The 18,498-nt window shown below is 54.8% G+C and overlaps 1 protein-coding gene across 3 annotated transcripts in view; it reads right to left on the reverse strand.

Moving 5' to 3' along the window:
- The window catches only part of RALGDS (ral guanine nucleotide dissociation stimulator), a 39,165-nt gene that overhangs the window by 18,267 nt on the left and 2,400 nt on the right, over positions 1 to 18,498 (reverse strand). For 2 of the 3 annotated variants that reach the window (XM_042830954.1, XM_042830953.1), the window contains exon 1: positions 1,013 to 1,138. The exons of the other annotated variant lie outside the window; for it this stretch is intronic. In XM_042830954.1, coding sequence (XP_042686888.1) covers positions 1,013 to 1,138 — 126 coding nt within the window. Of the gene's footprint in view, positions 1 to 1,012; positions 1,139 to 18,498 lie in introns of those variants that run through there. 3 annotated transcript variants of the gene reach the window in all.

Below are 18,498 nucleotides of genomic sequence, written 5' to 3' on the forward strand. Positions count from 1 at the left end.
CCCAGGAGAGAGAAGCCGGGGAAAAAGAGGGGGGGGGGAGAGCAAGCTGGAGAGAGTTTTCATGAGCTGACAAATCCCTGCTGCCAGGCCAGAGGTGAAGCGATAGGGCTGGAGCCAGCACTGATCCCATACAGCCTGACCAGGAATTTCCACTGTGGGTTATGGGGTAGGAATGGAATCGCCGTGCTGAAGCGATGCCGGATATCTGCACGGAACTCAGTGGTTCCGCGGGGCGTCCCTTGTTCTCCCCCCCCACCAGCATCCAGAGCCACGAAACACATCTGCAGCTGGCTCTGCACCCAGCCCAGCCCCTGACCTCGCCGATGTTAACCCCTGTGCCTCCAGCCTGCAGGGCTCCATGCTTCTGGGAATGCCCAAACCTCCCTCTCCCTCCCAGCACCGCTCGCTCTGAATCAATGACATTCCTGGCACGCAGAAGATGATCACCCATCCCGAAGAGAAAAGCCAGAGCTCTGACTCACGTTATTTTGGGTGCCTCAGCCTCCACCTCCACGCAACAAACTGCTCGGTTGAGCCGTGCAGGGTCGAACCCAAAGCAACATCAACATTTTGCATCCTCCAGCAAAGCCCATAACCTTCCCAGAGGACACTTCTGTGGTTTAGACAAGCCCAAAGTCCTTAAGGGCAGATCAGAGCAGCTCTCTGCCTGCAGTAGCTGAGCTAAGCTATTAGTAAGATTTATAATAAGACACTAAAAAAAACCTTATTTTGAGGTCTGTCCACTTCCCCTGCTGCTTAGAAGAAGGGCAGCCCTTTGCAAAGCCCTGTCTGGCAGCCTGCCCGCCGCTCAGAGCAACAACACCAAGCAGGGCCACTCACTTATTTAATAAATGAAACGAAACAACGCCGCGTTGTCCCACAGCTGTCCCCATGCTTAACTCCGGGAGCTGCCAGAAGGCGAGCACCGCGATCCTCCTTCACCGGGCTCAGCCCCAACCCAACTCATCACAGCACGACCCTCACCTCCCAAATCCCCCCCCCCCCTCCTCACCTCCAGCGGCGGCAGGTCGGGGTCGAGCTGGGTGAAGCTGTGCAGTACTACGGGGCTGTTCTCCCCGGCCACCTCCAGCCTCACGCCGCCCCACAGGCTCCGCGCCCGCCGGCAGCCCTCGAACATGTCGGGGGCGGGCGGGGCGGCATGGTGCCGGCGGCTCACCATGGGCACAGCCACCGCATCCCCGGGCCGGTCCGGGGGGACCGGGATCCCGGGATAACCGGGGACCAGCACCGCCACCGCCCCCGAGATGGGAGAGAAGCTGCCGGAGGGAGCAGCGGTGGAGCAACACGACTTCACTGAGGGGCCGGGCTGAGAATAAGCGGCGCTTGGATTTCCTCCCCCGCAGCCTCCGCCCGCCCCGGGGGTTGGCCCGGCCCGGCTCGGCTCGGCCCCCGGGGGGAAGGCGCGGGCGGAGGGGGCAGAGCTTCAGCCGGGAGGTGCGGGGGAGCGCGGGATGGGGCAACGCGGAGCCGAGCAAAAGGGGATCGAGGTGGGCGGCAATGGGAGAAGCCGTGCGGCGTGGGACGTCGACCCTTGGAGGAGGGTTTTGGTATCGCCAAGCGTTCATACAGCTCCTAACATCCAGCCCTGGGGTTCAGAGCGCACCACCTCGAACCCACCGCTAAGTATTAATTGCTTCAGCCGGGCTGCTTCTCATCATCCCGCGAGCTCAGCCCCCACGGTACCATCTGTGCTCAAAGCACCGCCCAGCCCCAGCAGATTTATGGGATGCTGCAATCATTGAACCCCTCGGCTCCTTCCCGGTGCTGGCCCCAAAGTTACAGCCCATGGAACCCGGGGCCCCTTCCCGTGCTGGCCCCGATGTGCAGGCAACCTGGGGGGTGCAGCAGGGTGCGGAGCAGCAGTGTGTGGCCCTGCAGGGATGCAGAGAAAGGGGAACTGGCCTGGGGTGCAGCAGGGCTGCCGATCCCACTCTAAAGTGTCTCTGAGCTCTCAGGCTGATGCAGAAACCACACAACGTAACTGTTTTCAGAGGCCCAGAGGAACAGGCAGAGCCGTTCCACACTTACTGCACGCACTGAGCTCAGCATCCTCTCACTCTTCCCTGCCCCTTCTCCTTCCCTGCCGATAAATGCATGGCAGCTGTTGCTGACACCACCAAAACCCAGACGCTTATGCCTCAGCTCTCTGCACAGCTGAAATAACAGCAGCCTCCCAGCCGTGCAGCCCTGCGGCTTTATTTCCAATGAAAGCATGGATATAGGGGCTGCACATCCAGATCTGCCCAGGGCACCTCCTGCCTGGGCAGGAAAGGATTAACAAAGCTGAAATACTCCTCAACTTGAAAACGTACCAGGCAGGAGGATGAAGGAGGACAATGCAAGCTATTGTCCCGCTTATCTGGAGCTGCAGAGGGTCAATGGGACCTCCAGGGCTACGCTATGGGAAAGGCAATAGAGCCCTGCACAAGGGCTGCACGCAGCCATACAACTTTGAGATGCTCTATGGGGGTGATGCCAATCCTGACCCTGCCTGCCATGCAGCATCGTGTGATGCAGCGAGATGTGCTCTGCAATGCAATGGGTCACATGCAGAGCTGAGCTCGGTGCATGCAGAGATCGGGATCCTCCAGAGCAATCAGTGCTGCCCTCAGGGCTGCGGGGTCGTGGAGAGAGAAGCCAGGGTTCAGCTCTTGGGGAGGTGAAACTGTGGCCCCACAGCGGGGATGGCTCAGCACTGAGTGCACAGAACACATAGCAGCACTGCTCGTCTGCAGCTGCAAACCTCTGTAGAACCCCCCAGCTTTGTCTGACCTCTACAGAAAGCTGTGGGGCTGTTTGAGGGGTGGCATTCATCCGTCCCTTGGTTGACCACTAAAGATAATTCCAGGAGAGAAACACTTCTGATAATGGATAATAAATAATACAGTGGCAGGAAGGCAATGGTGAGGGTTTAAAAATAGCCAGGCAGTTTCCTTTTCCCTCTCCTGGGAACCTTCTGGGCCTGAAAAGCAAAACACTCCAAGCGGGGTCAGGAACCCCAGTTCAGGATGTTTGCTCAGCACTGCCAACCCCACACACTCAGACATTGGGGCCGGCGCTCCTGAGCACCGTGAGACCCAAAGCAAAGACATGCTCAGGGCTTCTGCTTTGCCTCTGAAGGGCAACCATCAGACAACAGCCTTGGATTCCTCCCCTACAGCTGTGAAGGTCTTAAAAATTTGTGCAAGTTCTCATCTTTGAGGTTCCTTCCAACCCAAGCCATTCTGTGACTCTAGGATTGTCTTACAGGCACGTGACTCCGGGATTGGGGATTTAAGGGAACCATCCACCATTGAACGACTCAGTAAAATAATAATAACAATAAAAATAATCATTTCATATTTGGCAAACTCAGCAAAAGCTTTTCACAACATGCTGAGCACTTCGTGTTGACGTCAGCTGTGAGCATCAGCAGCAAAGACAGACACAGGCTGCGGGAAACCCCTCGCTTGGTTCCTTCCCATCACTCCACAGTGAGCATTTGGCTGAATAAACACAAACTGGTGCCCCTTCAGATCGCAGATCTGCCCTCATCTGCCACAGCTTGTAGCCTGCAGGCTTCCCCATGTGGCAAATGATGCAGAACAGGCAACAAATGGGCACTTGTGCCAATGCTGAGCCAGTGCCCTGGGTGAGCTCAGTGCCTCTGGGGCAGCACTGCAGGTTCAGACCCTACATTTGTCTCAGCACCAGGGCTCAGTGCATGCTCTGAGTTTTCTCCCAGCATACACAAGCTCATCCCATAACCCAGGAGCACCCCCAGCTCCATCCCACCCTCCCCCAAGCTGCTTTTCCAAGGCCCAGTCTTAGCTGGAAGGTGATGATGATCATGATGATGATAATCATTACTGGCATTTCTCATAAAACGAAGAACTAGCACCACTTCCTCATCTATTCCAGGGAAAAACCCTCAGACCTTGTGCAAGAAGGGAACCTGATGTCACCGCCGCACTCAGCACACCCTAACACTGATGTGAAGTTACAGCACCGCTCCCAAAATCCAGGAACCAACAGATCCCAGCCAGCTCTCCTAACGATCATCAGTGCCTAACGAAGGAAGCACACCAACTCCCCCGCCATTAGGAGTTCACCTCTCCACCCCACACTGCTGCACTTCATCCTGCAGCCCCGTGCACAGCTGGGCACAGTATCTCCTGCAGAGCCACACAAATTTGGAAGGCAAAGCAGCTTGCAGGAACATTTCCACCCCATCCTACTTCTTATCTTTGACAGCTGGACTAAATGATCTTAGAGGTCTCTTCCAACCTTCGTAATTCCACGGTTCATACCAATCCACTTTGCCATGGTATTGCAGCACCTTCTGTTCAGGGTTGATAACTTCAACCTCTGGTTTTCAGACCTGCAGACCTCTGAGTATGGAGCAGAACGCTGCCAGCAAGGGGAATCAAGGCATTTTCTGAGGAATGTTCACTGAACTTCTGGCTCCAAGGTCAGCTGAAGCCTGACATGCTGCAGACACTGATGCGTATTTCTTGCACTGTGTGTCTTCGAAGGCAGTGTTTTTGTCATTGCTGCCTTTCTGCCAGAGTGTTTTTGTCAGCTCATATAACAAACACCACTTCAGGTACTCATAACCAAAAGGAAAACAGGAAACCCCTTCTTTCTGTGTTGCTTAGCAATCAGCATACAGCCAGCTTGGGGCTCCTGGCTGCACTGAGTTGTCGCTTCCACCTTTGCTCGGCTGATAGAAGGGAAAGGACAAAGCACTGGTATGAAAGAGAAGAGCTATGAAGCCACAGAAACAGGCTGGGAAAGTCATGGATGGGTGTAACCCCTAAAGAGAGGATAAATTCTTCTCTGAAATCAAAACATGCAATAGAAAAATAGGGTGACATCATCAGAAGCCATTACATATATAGAAATACAGCTCCGGCCATCGCTGCAGCACCAACAAAGTGCTCTGAGCCCTGCGGGGTCCCTCTGCACTGCTTCCCAAAGGGAACAGAATCCACAGAGGAAAATGGATGGGATGGGAGCTCAGCATTTCAGACCCACACTCAAGGGCAGGGAGTACATTTTTCCAGTGATGGTAAATAGCCAAAATGACGCGTTCAGCTGAATTGTGTAAAAGGAGGCTCTCAGAAACACGAGGATCTGGCACCGGATCAATAGAGAACTCCCAGTGGATAACAAAGAAACGTTGCTCATTGCCAGTGTGCTTTCCAGCCCTGCTCTCACCCCTCCTCCGGCCCATTTAGTGCAGTTAGCCCAGAACAGGATTGAGGTGGTGCACATTGAAATCTCAGATCCTGGAAACGCAGCACTAAGGTGAACCTGCACACAGCATTAATGCTAGAAGTACACAAGCAAGGGTACTCAAAGAAATCCAGTTAAACAGGAACAAAGCCCTTCAGTGGCAGCTATGGAAAGGGGATGTTCCAACAATGGTTCTGCATCGGGGAAAGCATACAGCAGAAGCTGTTATGGCACGAGCACAGGGAGGCAGAGGTCCTATGGAAGGACAGCACCTGACAGAGACAGCCCAGGGAAAATTCCTCTCTGTCCAGGTTGAGATGTGGAGAGCAGATATGGACAGAGTCTGTCAGTGCTGACCAAGCGAGCAGCAGGAGAGGAGCCTGGAAGTGCTGAAAGCCCAGACCTCGGTATTGCCCCTACGATACATACAGCCAAATGGCTTAAAAGTCAATTAGGAACTGCAAAAGTCTGTTGGCCACCGCAGGTATTGGTAAACCCTCAGAACAAAGGAGGCTTTAACACCAAAATTTTCCTCTCTCTCGGTAATGACCACTTTAAAGGTTTCCGCCCCACATTGTTTCAGCAGGGGAAGTCATCCCAGTTGTGCCTCCCAGATTTCCGTGGGGGTTTTGTGGCCACACGACCCCACTGGGCCGCCTCCATCCCTCGGAGGGCACTGCTCCTCCTGCCCACCTCAGCTCCACGCACCAAAGAATTTCGGTTCCCATTTAAATAACATTGCCACCCTGTGAGCCTAAAATTGCACAAAACTGAGAGCGAAAACGCTTTTGCGGCTGAAGCGTTTGTAAGCAGTGCCTCCCACGTGGACCTGCTGGTGCTGAACAGCACACAACCTCACGCTGCAGAGGCTCAGAGGAATCCACAGGATTCCCTACCTCCTCTCAGCCATCTCATATTCACACAGATTTAATTGTCTGCGAACCCTCTGCCAAATCTGCATGATGTTGGGTTCAGAAATCATTTGGGGAAAGGACGCAGACACAGACAGGCACCCACCGGGGAGAAAGGCCAGAGAATGTGATCCAGGAGGGTCAGGAAGCAGACAGTGAGCACCACGAGCTGCTCCTTATGGGCTGGGTCCACCTTCAATGCCATTCTTGCAGCATCCGAGAGCTTTTCCCACCTCTGATCATGGCTCATGCTGATCAATCCTGTCCTGCACAGCCATCATCCATTTTTGTCACCTCAGCAGCTCACACCATTACGTACACATGGTTAATTACCCCATTTCTATTTGCAATGCACTGCTGAGGAGCTGTGTCAGTATTTCCATGACACGAAGCGTGGCAGCGTGCAGGTGCAACACCAGCCCGGCATGCACTGAGTCACCTTCTTGCAAAATCCAAAGCCCTGCAGAGCTCTGCTTCCCCTCCCAGTCTCAGTGGACATTCAGTGCCACTTGCAAAGCTCTCTACTGTGCAGCCTGGAAATGGAGGCTGGTCAGAGGTCTTTGAAGGGGCTTTGCTGCTGCAATGCAGCCAGCAGAATTGCTAGAGCAGTGCCTTGGGCTGACCCCAAAAGAACCAAGGATAGAGGGCAGGGTGGGGCGCAGGCTTTGTGCAGTAGGAAAAGCTGGAGCTGTGCCCTGCAGCCCGTCCCTCTCCTGCCTCGTGCTTCCCCCATCCCTCTGCCAAAGGGGAAGGGAAATCCGGGATTTTCTGCTGCTTTTCAGTAGGGATTAGTCTCCATTTCCTGGCTCCAGCAGTTCGGGGGCTGCCTCAGTATGACCTCCACAGACAGGGACTTCCCATCCCTCAGACCCCGTCCCAATGCCCCACAAGTGCCCCAGCTGTGCAGGTCCGACAGCCTCCAGGCTGCCATGAAAGGCCATTTCTCCTCCATCCTCCCTATCTGCAGCTCTTAACTTGCACATCGTTTCAAGGATGGGAAGCAGAAGTGCAGGGGGAAGGCTGCTATGACAAAAGGAAAAACCCGAACTCTGATAGCAACACACAGAGATGCCCAAGGGGAGAAGAAAAGGGCGAACAGAAGGAGGAGTATTTTTTAGGATTATTTTTTAAGAGTAAGATTCTTACCATGGAGGCACAGGGGAAGAGGAGCACTGGGGATGCTGTCCTTGGCCACCATCAGCACCGAGGGAGCACCTGAAGGTTTCGGCCGCGCACCGCAGCTCCCCTCTCAGACAGCCTGTGTGACCCACACACGTGGCCCCAGCAGTTAAAAATACCAAATATCACAAGTTCTGCCCAAACGGAGCCACCAGCACATTACAGCACGGTCATATGATGGAGCGAGAGCTGCTCCTCCGCCAGGCGGGACGGAGCCAACCCTCACTGCATAAATACCAAAATCACGCAATGAAATCACTCTGGGTTAGCATCAGAGCCAGCCCTGGCTGCTTCCAGCTGTGCTCCGTGATGGGCTGCAGCACTCAGCTGTCCTGCGAGCACATCACACTGAGACCAAAGGGGCTGTCTGCATCGCACGGAGGCCAGGGCTCCAAGCTGAGCAGCTCCTCAGCACTATTTGCAGCCCAAGTGGTGAAATTCAGCCCTAATTTGCACTCTCACTGTGACGATGCTGGGACATTTCAGAGCACGATGAGAGCGGAGCGTATGTCAGCACTAAACGAGGGCACTGGGGAAGCCACATCTGAAGGCAGGGCAGGGTCTGGCTCCAGGCAATTAGTTGTGCATCTGCTCTGCAGAGACACGTCTGCAGAGTAAAAGCTGCAAGGAGAAGGGCCTCCTGCTTTTGGCCATCAGACAGAGCTGGTGCTGAGGCGGCGGGGAGGAGAAAGAGCAAAGCAGCAGGGAAACTCTTGAGGATGTCACCCTGAACACCACATCACGTCCTCAGTGCGAGTTAGGGAGCAGCGCTGCCAAAGGCATCAGTGATTGGTGACCTTCTGCCCCATCCCTTTAATAGGGGAATGCTGCTACTGGATAGATGGGCACAGCCTTGCTGGGAGAATTCCCAGAATCCCTGGGATTTTACAGTGCTTTCCTGGATCTCTGCCCTTGCAGACGAGAATGCAGCCTGGGTGACTTCTTGCACAGTTTCCAGCTTTCCTCAAAGAAGCCAAGTGATGATTCATCCCAGTAGAAAGTTTGGCCAAGAGCGGGGATGGAGGAATTTGTTGTTTTTGACTGTAATTGTGGTCAGGAAACAGTCCCAGTGCTTGCTTTCAGCTCCTCCTTCTCGGTAACATCTACCATACACAGGCAGTGGAAAAGAAACAGCCTTTGATATAAACACAACAAAGCCTTTGATTCATTGTGGGGCTGTTTGCAGCGGCGGCTTTGGACCAGCACACGACTCTGCCCCATGACCTGTACAAGCACCAGATCCCCCTTCCACCAGGTGAAAGCCCCTTGCGTGGAACAAAGTGCTGACAGGGTGCTGGGTGCTCGGCCATCAGCAAGGGTTCCCCAATGGGATGGGAGGCTCCATGCTGTGTGTCTGCAGCTCACCCCATTGCCCAAAGGCTCCCATGGGATGCCGGCGGCACTCAGCCTTCCAAGTCTGGAGAGGAAGGCTCAATTCCTACCCCTTCACAGCCATCTCTGTCAGCCTGAAGCCCCAGGGCAGCTTCAATGCCCAATTAGTGCTGGGAAGATCGCTCCATTCCCACCGGCTCCAGCCAGGATTCATTGATTGCCATTTCCGCAGCACTCCACGGTGCAACCGGTGCTGCAGAGCGGTGCATTTCTGAGTAATGAAGCTAGAAATTAGTAACTCATTATCACTGATCTGAAAGATTTTTTTCTATGTGCATTACACCCAAGGTAAGAGTCAGCTAAAACGTGTAAAGCCTGGATGAGGTCTCGAAAAGAGGCAGAGCGGTGTCACAGCAAACCTGGGCACGAACCATCCCTTCCATCTCCAGCTCCCCCCAGGCGTGGCTCTAAGGTCAAACGAAGCTTTTATCTCCCCCTCTATGCCAGTACGTTGGGAAAAAAATATAATATCAGAAGAATAAATTAGCATGTGAAATGTAATTTGACTAATTAGCCCAGTGGAGTGGAAAACGTTGGCGAACCGCTTTGAAGTCAAAACGACCGCGCTGACGAGGACATCACTGAGGAGAGGGGATGTGGGGGCACCAGGGTGGGCTGGGGGGCACGGAGAGGGCAGCAGCGGGGTCACCTCACCCCATGGTTCCTAGGAGTGTTCCCAGGACACACAGCCCCAGAGGGACACCCCTAGGGATGAGATGGTCCCATCCTGGCATTGTCCCATCACTCACGAGAGCGGATGATGCCGATGAAGCTGACTAACTAACTTGCCCTCCAGCTCCATCGTGTCACAGAACTGCCCGAGCTGCCACAAAAAACTGTTATGTCGCTTACGACAGTCTGCTCATTGATTTCCCCATTTCCCAGATATAGAAACTGTTACTCTTTTATTAGCAAAGCTTTGGAAATCCCTACCCATAATAGCAAGAGAAGCATCCGGGGAAATGTTTCAACTGCTTTGGCTGGGCTATGGAAGGGAAGGACTGACAGTCCCATGGAAAGCCATCAGGGAAGGTGGAAAAAAGAGGTTGGGGGTGGCTGGGGCAATGCTCCCCGTCCACCTGCCAGCACCCAAATGTGGGCATGGGCAGCACACATCACTACATCCCTTCCTATCGCGGGCTGCAAAGTGCAAACTCAACAGGGGACATGTACTGTGTGCACTGAAGAGTGGCAGGGCACAGTGCTGCATCCTTTCCCATAAGGTAGACCCATAGTGTCTGCTCTCATCCCTGCAGACCTGCCTGGGTTTACCCAGAAGCAGCAGCTCTGGGCTGGGGCCAGCCCTGCAGCATGGGCACTACTCAGCTGCTTGCTCCCTGCTGGAATAAATGCCTGGACCCTGTTCAGTTATTAGAGCTTCACTGGGGTGTGCGCATCCAAAATCCCGGTGTAATTCCAGTGCACACCTAAATTTCTCCCAAATTCTACACCAGCACAGTGAGGCATTGGCTGTATGAGCGCAGCCACTTCACCCACACTTGCTGGCAGAGGCAGCAAGCATCCCTTGCATGGGTGTCCCTCTTACAAACACACAGGCAGAGCCCCAGTGTAAGTGAGAATATGGAGAACGTGCTCTCCATGGTCAGAGTTTTCATCAGAATGCACTCATCCTTTCCACTCTGCACAGTGGAGTGAATGCCCAACAGGGGCTGAGGGCAGGGATGCCCCACCACACTGCTGAGCAAGGAACAGTGAAAAACCCAGGCAAGCCAGAAGTGCCCTCCAACAGTGCCCGACCCCCTTCATCATCATTACTTGTTATTATTCTGCAATAAAACCATGGATATGATTAGCAAGAGGAAGTCATTCCAAGCATGGAGAGCATCCCCTGCTCCATCCTGACTGCTGCCCAGGTGGGCTCCACTCTCCAGATCTGCTTTCCACCAATCCCAGCCTACACCACAGGGAAACCCAGCCCCAGGTGCCACTATGGCATGGTGCAAGCTGCTGACAAACCCAGCTAAATGAGAATAAAGCTTCCAACCAAGAGGTCAGCAGCTCCCTCCCCTCCTTAGCATCACTCACTGCCTCCCCTCCTCCTTCCCAAGGTTCCACGCCCCGCTGGCTCTGCAGTGGCCGACACAGGTATCCTCATTAGCACAGCAGCACTGTAGGTGCTGGAAAAGCCCGAGGCTGTTTCTAAATATAGGAGCCCCATCCCTGCTGGGATGAAGGGGCTGGGGCTGCACACCCCTGCAGGGAGCCCTCCCTGCTTCCAGCGCTCCTCTCCATGTCACTGTATCCCTGTGAGCACACAGATAGAAGAGCACACAGATAGAAGGAGAAGAGGAGAAGGTAGCATTCTCCACCACGCACTAATTGCTCACCAGCAAGAAACTGCTGATTAGAGGCCCCTGTGGGGAGGACACACACTGAAGAGCACAGCAAGAGCATGGGCTTCCCCTGCTCATCAGCTTTGCCTCAATGCTACCAGCACCTGGAGGACATCCCAAACTCTCACACAGCTGGGGAACTGCCCACTAACCCCCTGTTAGCTCTGGAAAGCATTCAACCCTTTTTGGGGCTCTCCATCAGGTTTAGCAGGGGGGCCTTTCCCCCACAGTCGGATTCCTGGTGTATTCCTGCAATGGGCAGAGTTAAGGCGACAAGAGGCGGATCCAAGCGTAGGAGTTTATCTGCCTGGATGCTGCAGCCCTGCTGCTTTGCTGTGTGCCAGCACCATGGGCACGGCAGCCAGAAAAGCAGAGCCATTCCCAGCCCGGACACCAGCAGCCAACCCACCCTTCTGCACCACCACCACGCAGGGAGGCATCCTCTGCATCCCAGACCCCTCCTTCCATAATGCATTTTGCAAGAGCTTCGCACAGCCTGCCTCGAAACACGGCGCTTCGGGAAAGAACGGCTGCACCCGGAGGCGGTGCCACCTTCATCTCTGCCACGAGTTCACCAGCCCCGGGGTGGGGTCACGGCTCCTGGCTGCCCCCCCGCACACCCACCCGGCCCCGGCGTCGCCTCCACTCACGTCGTCGTCCTGCACGCTCAGAGGGATGTCCAACATGCACATCTGCACCGGCTGCACCAGCGCCTTCTGCACGTTGAACAAAGGTTTCGCCTCCATCTTCCCCGGCACGGAGGGGCTGCTCATTCTTCTCTCTCGTCCGCCACCCCTCGTCCAGCAGCAGCTCCAACCCGGGCGGAGAGGCAGAGCAAAGACCTTTCCCTGCTCGGTTTTCTCAGCGCATCTTGCCAACAGCTGCCGTCGCTCCGAGAGCTTTTATTTCCTTCCCCGCAAATCAAAGGGCTACGAGGAGCCGCGCCGGGAGGCGGTGTGTGCGGGTGTGCGTGCGGCGGGCGATGCTCCCGAGCTGGCGGAGCAGCCCTGTGCCAGCATGCCGCGGCACGCCGCTTTCCACCGCTCCTTTCTTTCTTCCTTTCTTCCTTTCTTCCTTCCTTTCTTCCGGGGCGAGCTGGGTGCTGGCTCGGTGTGATGCTCCCAGCCTCATCTACATGCACAACACCCCCGGACCCCCGCGCATTGTCTCCGAGGCACAACAGGTCGTGCCGGCTGTTGATTTCTGATTGGGATCAGATTGTGTCTTGCGGCAGTTACAGCCTTTCCCGCTGGCTGTTGTGGCAGCAAACAGGCAGAGCTGGAAGGATGAGAGGGTGTGAGACAGGGAGCATGCCTGAGCCCGGCTGGAGCCTCCCCTTTTCTTTCCCTCTCCTCTTTCATCCCTGGTGCCCATTGTCGGATCAGCGCCGTCCTACACTCCAAGGACTACAGCCAGGCTTAAATAATTCACACCCGGAGAGGGCTCGGGAACCTGACGGCACTGGCAATACAGGGTGGCACTCAATTAAGGCAGTGAGCAGCGGTGAGTTTTGCTTAGAGGTCAATTCCTGCACGGGAAGCTTTGCCTGCACGGCATGGGCTGCTCATTCCACTCCTCACAGCTCCAAAACTGAAAGAGAGCGGCTGAAAGAGAGAACCAGGGTGGTTCTGCAACCGAGAGACACTGCAGGATTTGCACCAATGGTGTCAGTGGGTCAAGGTGGAGTGAGATGTGTGTCCCAGAGATGCAACATCCTGGTGCCTCGCTGCAGGGCAGCTGTGCCCAGCACAGAGCCATGCAAAACTCAAGGAATAAGCCAATGAAAACCCCACCGCCCTCAAGCAAACCAGATTTTCCACCCTTACTGCAGCCCGTCTAGCTGGGCCTTGCAGTGATGACACAGGGTGGGAGATGTTCATCGTGGTAGGTGGCACAGAGGAGCCCAGCACTGCACGGGGGCTCTGGGACAGGCTCCTGTCCATAGAAGATGGATAGGGAGCTGCCTCCAGGGCTCTCCCCCAGCTGGCAGCACCTGGGAGCTGCCCCTCCCATGCCAACGAGGCAGTGCCACAGCCCAGAAAACATCCTGGCACAGTCACCATGTCCAGTGACTCAAAGTGATGCATGCTCCCATGGGAGACTGCCCCATTCCTCATCCTGCCATCACTGGCTGTGCAATTTGCACCCAGCATGGGCAGCACCCACGGCTCTGGTTCCAGGAAGGTGATTCAAACCTGCACCAAGCCCATGTGAAGGAGCTGTAGGATTCCCCTCTCTCACTGATGTTTGGGTCCATGGAATGCCCCCAGGTAGCAACAAGCAAGGAAGGACAGCTGTGGCTGTCCCACAACATGTGCTTCTGGTTCATCCAACATCTACTGTGCTGGTCCCCAAAGACCAGCAACCCCTTGTGTCTCATCCCTTAAACCCCTGCCAGGCAGCTTTAACGATTCCAGAGGGATCACCCTTCCAGCAAAGCCACAAACCCCACAGGGAGACCATGAAGGAAAGCCAAACACCAAGCACAACGTGCTGGGGGAGTGCCAGGCAGAGCAGCACATGGGGTTGGATGCGGGAACAGCTGCTTCTGAAACCAGCTCAAACCCACAGCACTGGGACTGGATGATGGGATGCACAGCTGCACACACAAAAACGCAGAATGAGGGCACTCATGCAGCCCCAGAAACGGCATGAAATGTCCCGTCCTCATCTACAGCACCGAGGCACATTGTGTTCCTAAAGCAGAAGCCCACGAGGTGCTTTGGGACAACTTGCCATTCAGCTGAAGCAGAACACAGAGATTCCCCCAGCACTTCAGCAGCCCCAACAGGGTGATCCCACACAGACATCAGAACAGCAGCACCGAGCCACTCCACCTCCAGGCTGGCTGGCACGGGTGGAAGCTGTGATCCCACACCCTGCAGCAGCAGAAGCAGATCCCAAGCACTGCTAGAGCCCACGGAGTGGGGCAGCCCTGCAAGATGTGCAGGAACCTCCCCCCCTCCCCAGCACCATCTCAGCCCGCAGCCCTTGAGCAGAGTGAGAAATGCCAGCACAGACCCCAGTGCTTCCCCATTTTGCTTTGCACGGGGGTTTTATTGCTTCCTGCAGATTCAGCAGAGAAAACCCATGCTGGGACCTCACTGCTTCATAGCTCTAGTTCTGCCTTGGCAGGAATAGAGCAACTACAGGGCAAATAAATGGAGCTGTCTCTGCTCCCTACATGCGCATCGTTTGGGGCACTTCACAACGGAGCACAGTTAAGTCTCTGCATAGGTGGGCAAAGGTTTCAATGACACAACTCCACACAGGAGGATTTTGGCACCTAGCTCAACTGCCGTGGCACAAACATGTTGAATGCTCCAAAATGCAGTGCCCACCCCTGGGTCACACTGACACCAAGCAACAAAGGCCCACCTGAGCAAAGCCAGCCTCAATGCTTGGTGGATTCAAACATCAAAGGCTTCCATAAAACTAAAGAATTCCCACAAATAACAATGGCAAGTTTGTTTTTGCAAGGAAATTTCAACCCCAAGTATTGTCCACAAGCCCAAACATCGCTGCATCCTGAGCATGGAGGAGAATGCTCTGCTTCAGAGAAATGATGCAAGCCGACTGGTTTATTTTCACAGCACGAGGCTGATGGAAAGGCAAAGAGGAAATAAAGCAGTGTGACGAGTGGAAGGCAAATGGAAAATCCCAGCAGCTCTTCCCCTCTGAAGCTTATCAGTAAAAGAAAGAGGAAATCTGCTTTTGAAAGCACAGAAATCTCAACATGGCAGCATCCCTCGAGAGAAATGTGCATTTACAGGGAGCCATGGGCACAGATGGGGGCTGGGCATGGGATGGGACACGTGGGTTTTCCAGGGCTTGGACACCGATTCCTCAGTGCACACCCAAGGCAGCTCGGTATCTAGCTCATGGTGCTTCTGTATGTCCCATTTGAAATGTCTGTCTTGTCCCAGATGAATTAAGAGAATAAACTTGGCTCATTTTTAAGCCTGAGCGGAGCACAGCTGGTCAGCACCCTGAGCTGAATGAATTCCCCAGTTCCCCCAGAATAGAAACGTATGCAAAACCAGTTCACGTGAAGCACAGACAGTCCTTTAACAGCAGGGAGTAGCAATTACCAATGCCAGCTATTAAAAAAGGGAGCCAATTAGTCATCTTGGGATTCCTCCACACGTTTTCCACTTGAGGGATTTCCAGCAGCACATCCCCTTGGGATGAAGCACACCCCCGGAGCTCCCTTGCCCCGTGGCGAGGGATAGTGATGCTTTCCATCACAGTCCCTGGATGCGGTCTCCATGGAAACGGTCACTGCAGCAACACAGAGCAGCAAGGATGGAGGGCCGGGGAGGATGCAAAGGAGGACCTTCCCCCTAGGCAGGAACTAGGAGGTACCCACAGCCCCTCCCCCCTTCTGCTTCTGAGGCCATTTCCCTGCATCAGCAGCACAGTGAGGCTCCAGTGCTGCCATCCTGCTGCTGCATCCCGCACTGAAAGCACTTCATCCTGCTGGAATCGGTCCTGTGGGAGCTGCTAACATTGAGCTGTCACAGTGGGGATGGCACTGGGAGGGAGGAGAGCTGGAGGCTGCCATGGCAACGGGCTGATTGGGTTTCCATAACGACATCAGAGATGGGGACGGAGCCTGGGCTGGGGGCAACATGCTGCAGCTTTGGGTGTGCACAGGTGGCAGCAGGGCTCACCCATCCCTGTGCCACCCCCACAGGAGCAGAGATCCTTGCTGCACACAGTGTCTGTGTGATAAGACAGCAGTGCTGCGGGGCACGGAGGGCTGCAGGCACAGGCCAAGCGCGACAGCCCCTGCTGTCACCAATGATTATTTCTTGGTGAGGGTTTATTCCACCTGGCAGCCAGGCTGGAGCAGCAGCCGTCTGCAGAGAGAGCCCAGGCTGGCAGCAGGAGCGGGGTGGCTCTCTGGGCATACGGCCACATCCATCAGGACCTGCACACAAACAGGACTCGCAGACTGCACAAGGCATGACCTGAAGCGCCTGACAGAGCTGGAGCATCCAGCAATTCACCATCTGAAGCTCAAGCATACCTCACTGCATGTTTTCCGCTACCCAACACGTGGCCAAGGGGTTATCTGCAGGTCCCCATCTCTGCTCCGTGTCACTTGTCAGACAGCAAACTGTAGGCTCAGAGATAAGAGCCACAGCAGCAGCAGCTTGGAGCCTCCCAGCCCTATGCAAATAGCCAGGGCTCCCCCAGCCCTCCCTCCTCACACTGCTGTATGGACAAGGGGCCTGAAAGAAGTCTCCACCATGTGTGGTCACCCTCTAACCAGCTCATTCTAGCACAACACTTGTTGCATGGACAGATTTTATAGAACCATTTGAGTTGGAAAGGACCTTTCAAAGCCATCCCAACCCAGCAATGAACAGGGGGACACCTATAGCATGCTGAGGATCCCATCCCCTGACCTGACCTCAGGTGCCTCCAGGGTTGAGGTGTCACCACCTCTCTGGGTAACCTTCTTACAGGTCCGTATTCCTGGAGTAGGTGCACAGCAGGAAAAACAACCAGTGCCATGGGACTGGGAGCATCCCACAGGAGTGGGACACAGCATGGGAGGTGCACGTCCTCCATCCCACGCCATGCACAGCCATCGAGCGACCGCTGCAAATCGGATGAGGCTCAACCCCGGAGGCCCACCATTGATTTCCGTTGCCTAACGACAGGAAAGCTTTATAATCCTATTAACTAAACACCCTTTCAAGCAGCAGTGGCAGAAACACCAAGGGGACTTGTGTAAGCAGGAGGAGCCACCCAGTGCAGCACACAGCTTCGTGAGTGCTGAGGAGTCACCCAAATGTGCCAGATCTGACCCACAAACCAAGCAGGTCATTGGCACAGGAGCTGGGAGCTCTTGCATAGGACAGCAGTGCCCAAGCACACAAATTTGCAAAAGCTGTCCCCCAGAAAAGCAACATATCGCTACATTTCAGTCCATCCTTAATTACCAGCACCCTGTTTGCACTTGGAAAAGTCCTCCAGCAAAAGACAGACCACAATTTAAATATTTTACAGAACAAGGTGAATTTTGATGCTTCAGTCACTGTGCACAAGTGCCTGCCCATCACCATGGAAATGCTGAAGAGAGAGCTCGGGGCCAGCTGGGGCTTTCATCCTCCTCCAAGATAAACCAGGGCCTTGGGCAGCCACCAGCCTGTGGCACTCAGAGGAGGAGCAATGGGTTCATGCTCCCCATGGATGGGTAATGGGAGAATCCCATCACACAGAGCCACAGAATTAGACTTAGATTGGAAGGAATCTTAAAGATAATCCAGTTCCAACCCAAATCTGATGCCAAGGACTCCATCTGCAGCCTTGAGAACCTCCGAGGATGGGGCACCTACAGCTCTGGGCAGCTTGTTCTCTCTTCCTTCAGCCTTTCTTCTCCAAGTGTGGAGCTGGGATGCTCCAGCATCTGCAAGCTCTGGTGTGTATGCAAAGCCCCTCTCATTTTCTCCTGATCCCACGCAGAATCAGTTCAGGCTCATGGGGCTTCTTCTCCCCTCCCCAATCTGCAGCAAGTGAGCAACCCATTGGGGCAGCCTCCCTCATCTCTTCCTCCTCCCATCTGCCAAAGCTCTCTGCACGCAGAGCAGCGGAGCACAGCGAGATCTCTCTGCTGGATGACCTCCTGGCCTCCAAGGATTGGGAACTCTGTCCTGTGAGCCCGTGATTCCCCGACGTGCCTCTGCTGAACCGCCTTTGACGTCAGCTCATATCTACAAACATTGGTTTTGACCCACAGCCAAAAGTTGAAGCACAGGGAAAAAAAAAAAAAAAAAAAAAAGGTGAAGAAAGCAAATATCCGACATCCTGTGGAGAGCCCCAGGAGAGAAGCATGGGGAGGGCAGGCATTCCCGGGGTGAGCTGGGAGTAAAAAGGGTCAGGACACCATGGAACGTGAAGTGTAAATCCCCAAGGAATGCAGATGGGTGCAGCCTCACTGCTGGTTGGACTCAGCCAGTCCAGAACACAGCGTGGCTCCAGTGCTGCTTCCCACCAGAGCTGTGCCACCCCCACAGCCCCATCCATCCACTGACCCTTCCAGCACCTACAAAGGCAGAACCCAATAACTCACAGGGAAAACAACAGTGCCATCTGCTGCACAGCTCTGCTCGGCCCTGTGCAGCCTGGCCTGCACACGTGGGCTCACTCAGCTCACAACAGTCACAACTGCCCACAAATGCATCCCTAACCAGCACCGAGTGATGCACGAAGGCAGCAGCAATCATCATCAGACAGGGAAGGCATCCTTGCAGCCATCCCAATAGCCACCAATCACTGCATGCCTGGGGGCAGCTCCGGTTTGCATGGAAGAGTAACAGACCACAGAATGTCCCTGAGCCCATACAGTGACAGCAGCATGCAAAGACACAGAGCAAAAGGCAAAGCAGGCCAATAACCCCACTGCCCCACAG

Source organism: Centrocercus urophasianus, unplaced genomic scaffold (assembly GCF_019232065.1).
Source record: "Centrocercus urophasianus isolate 14NV4802_14NV808 unplaced genomic scaffold, USGS_Curo_1.0 seq_34, whole genome shotgun sequence".
NCBI lineage: Eukaryota > Metazoa > Chordata > Aves > Galliformes > Phasianidae > Centrocercus > Centrocercus urophasianus.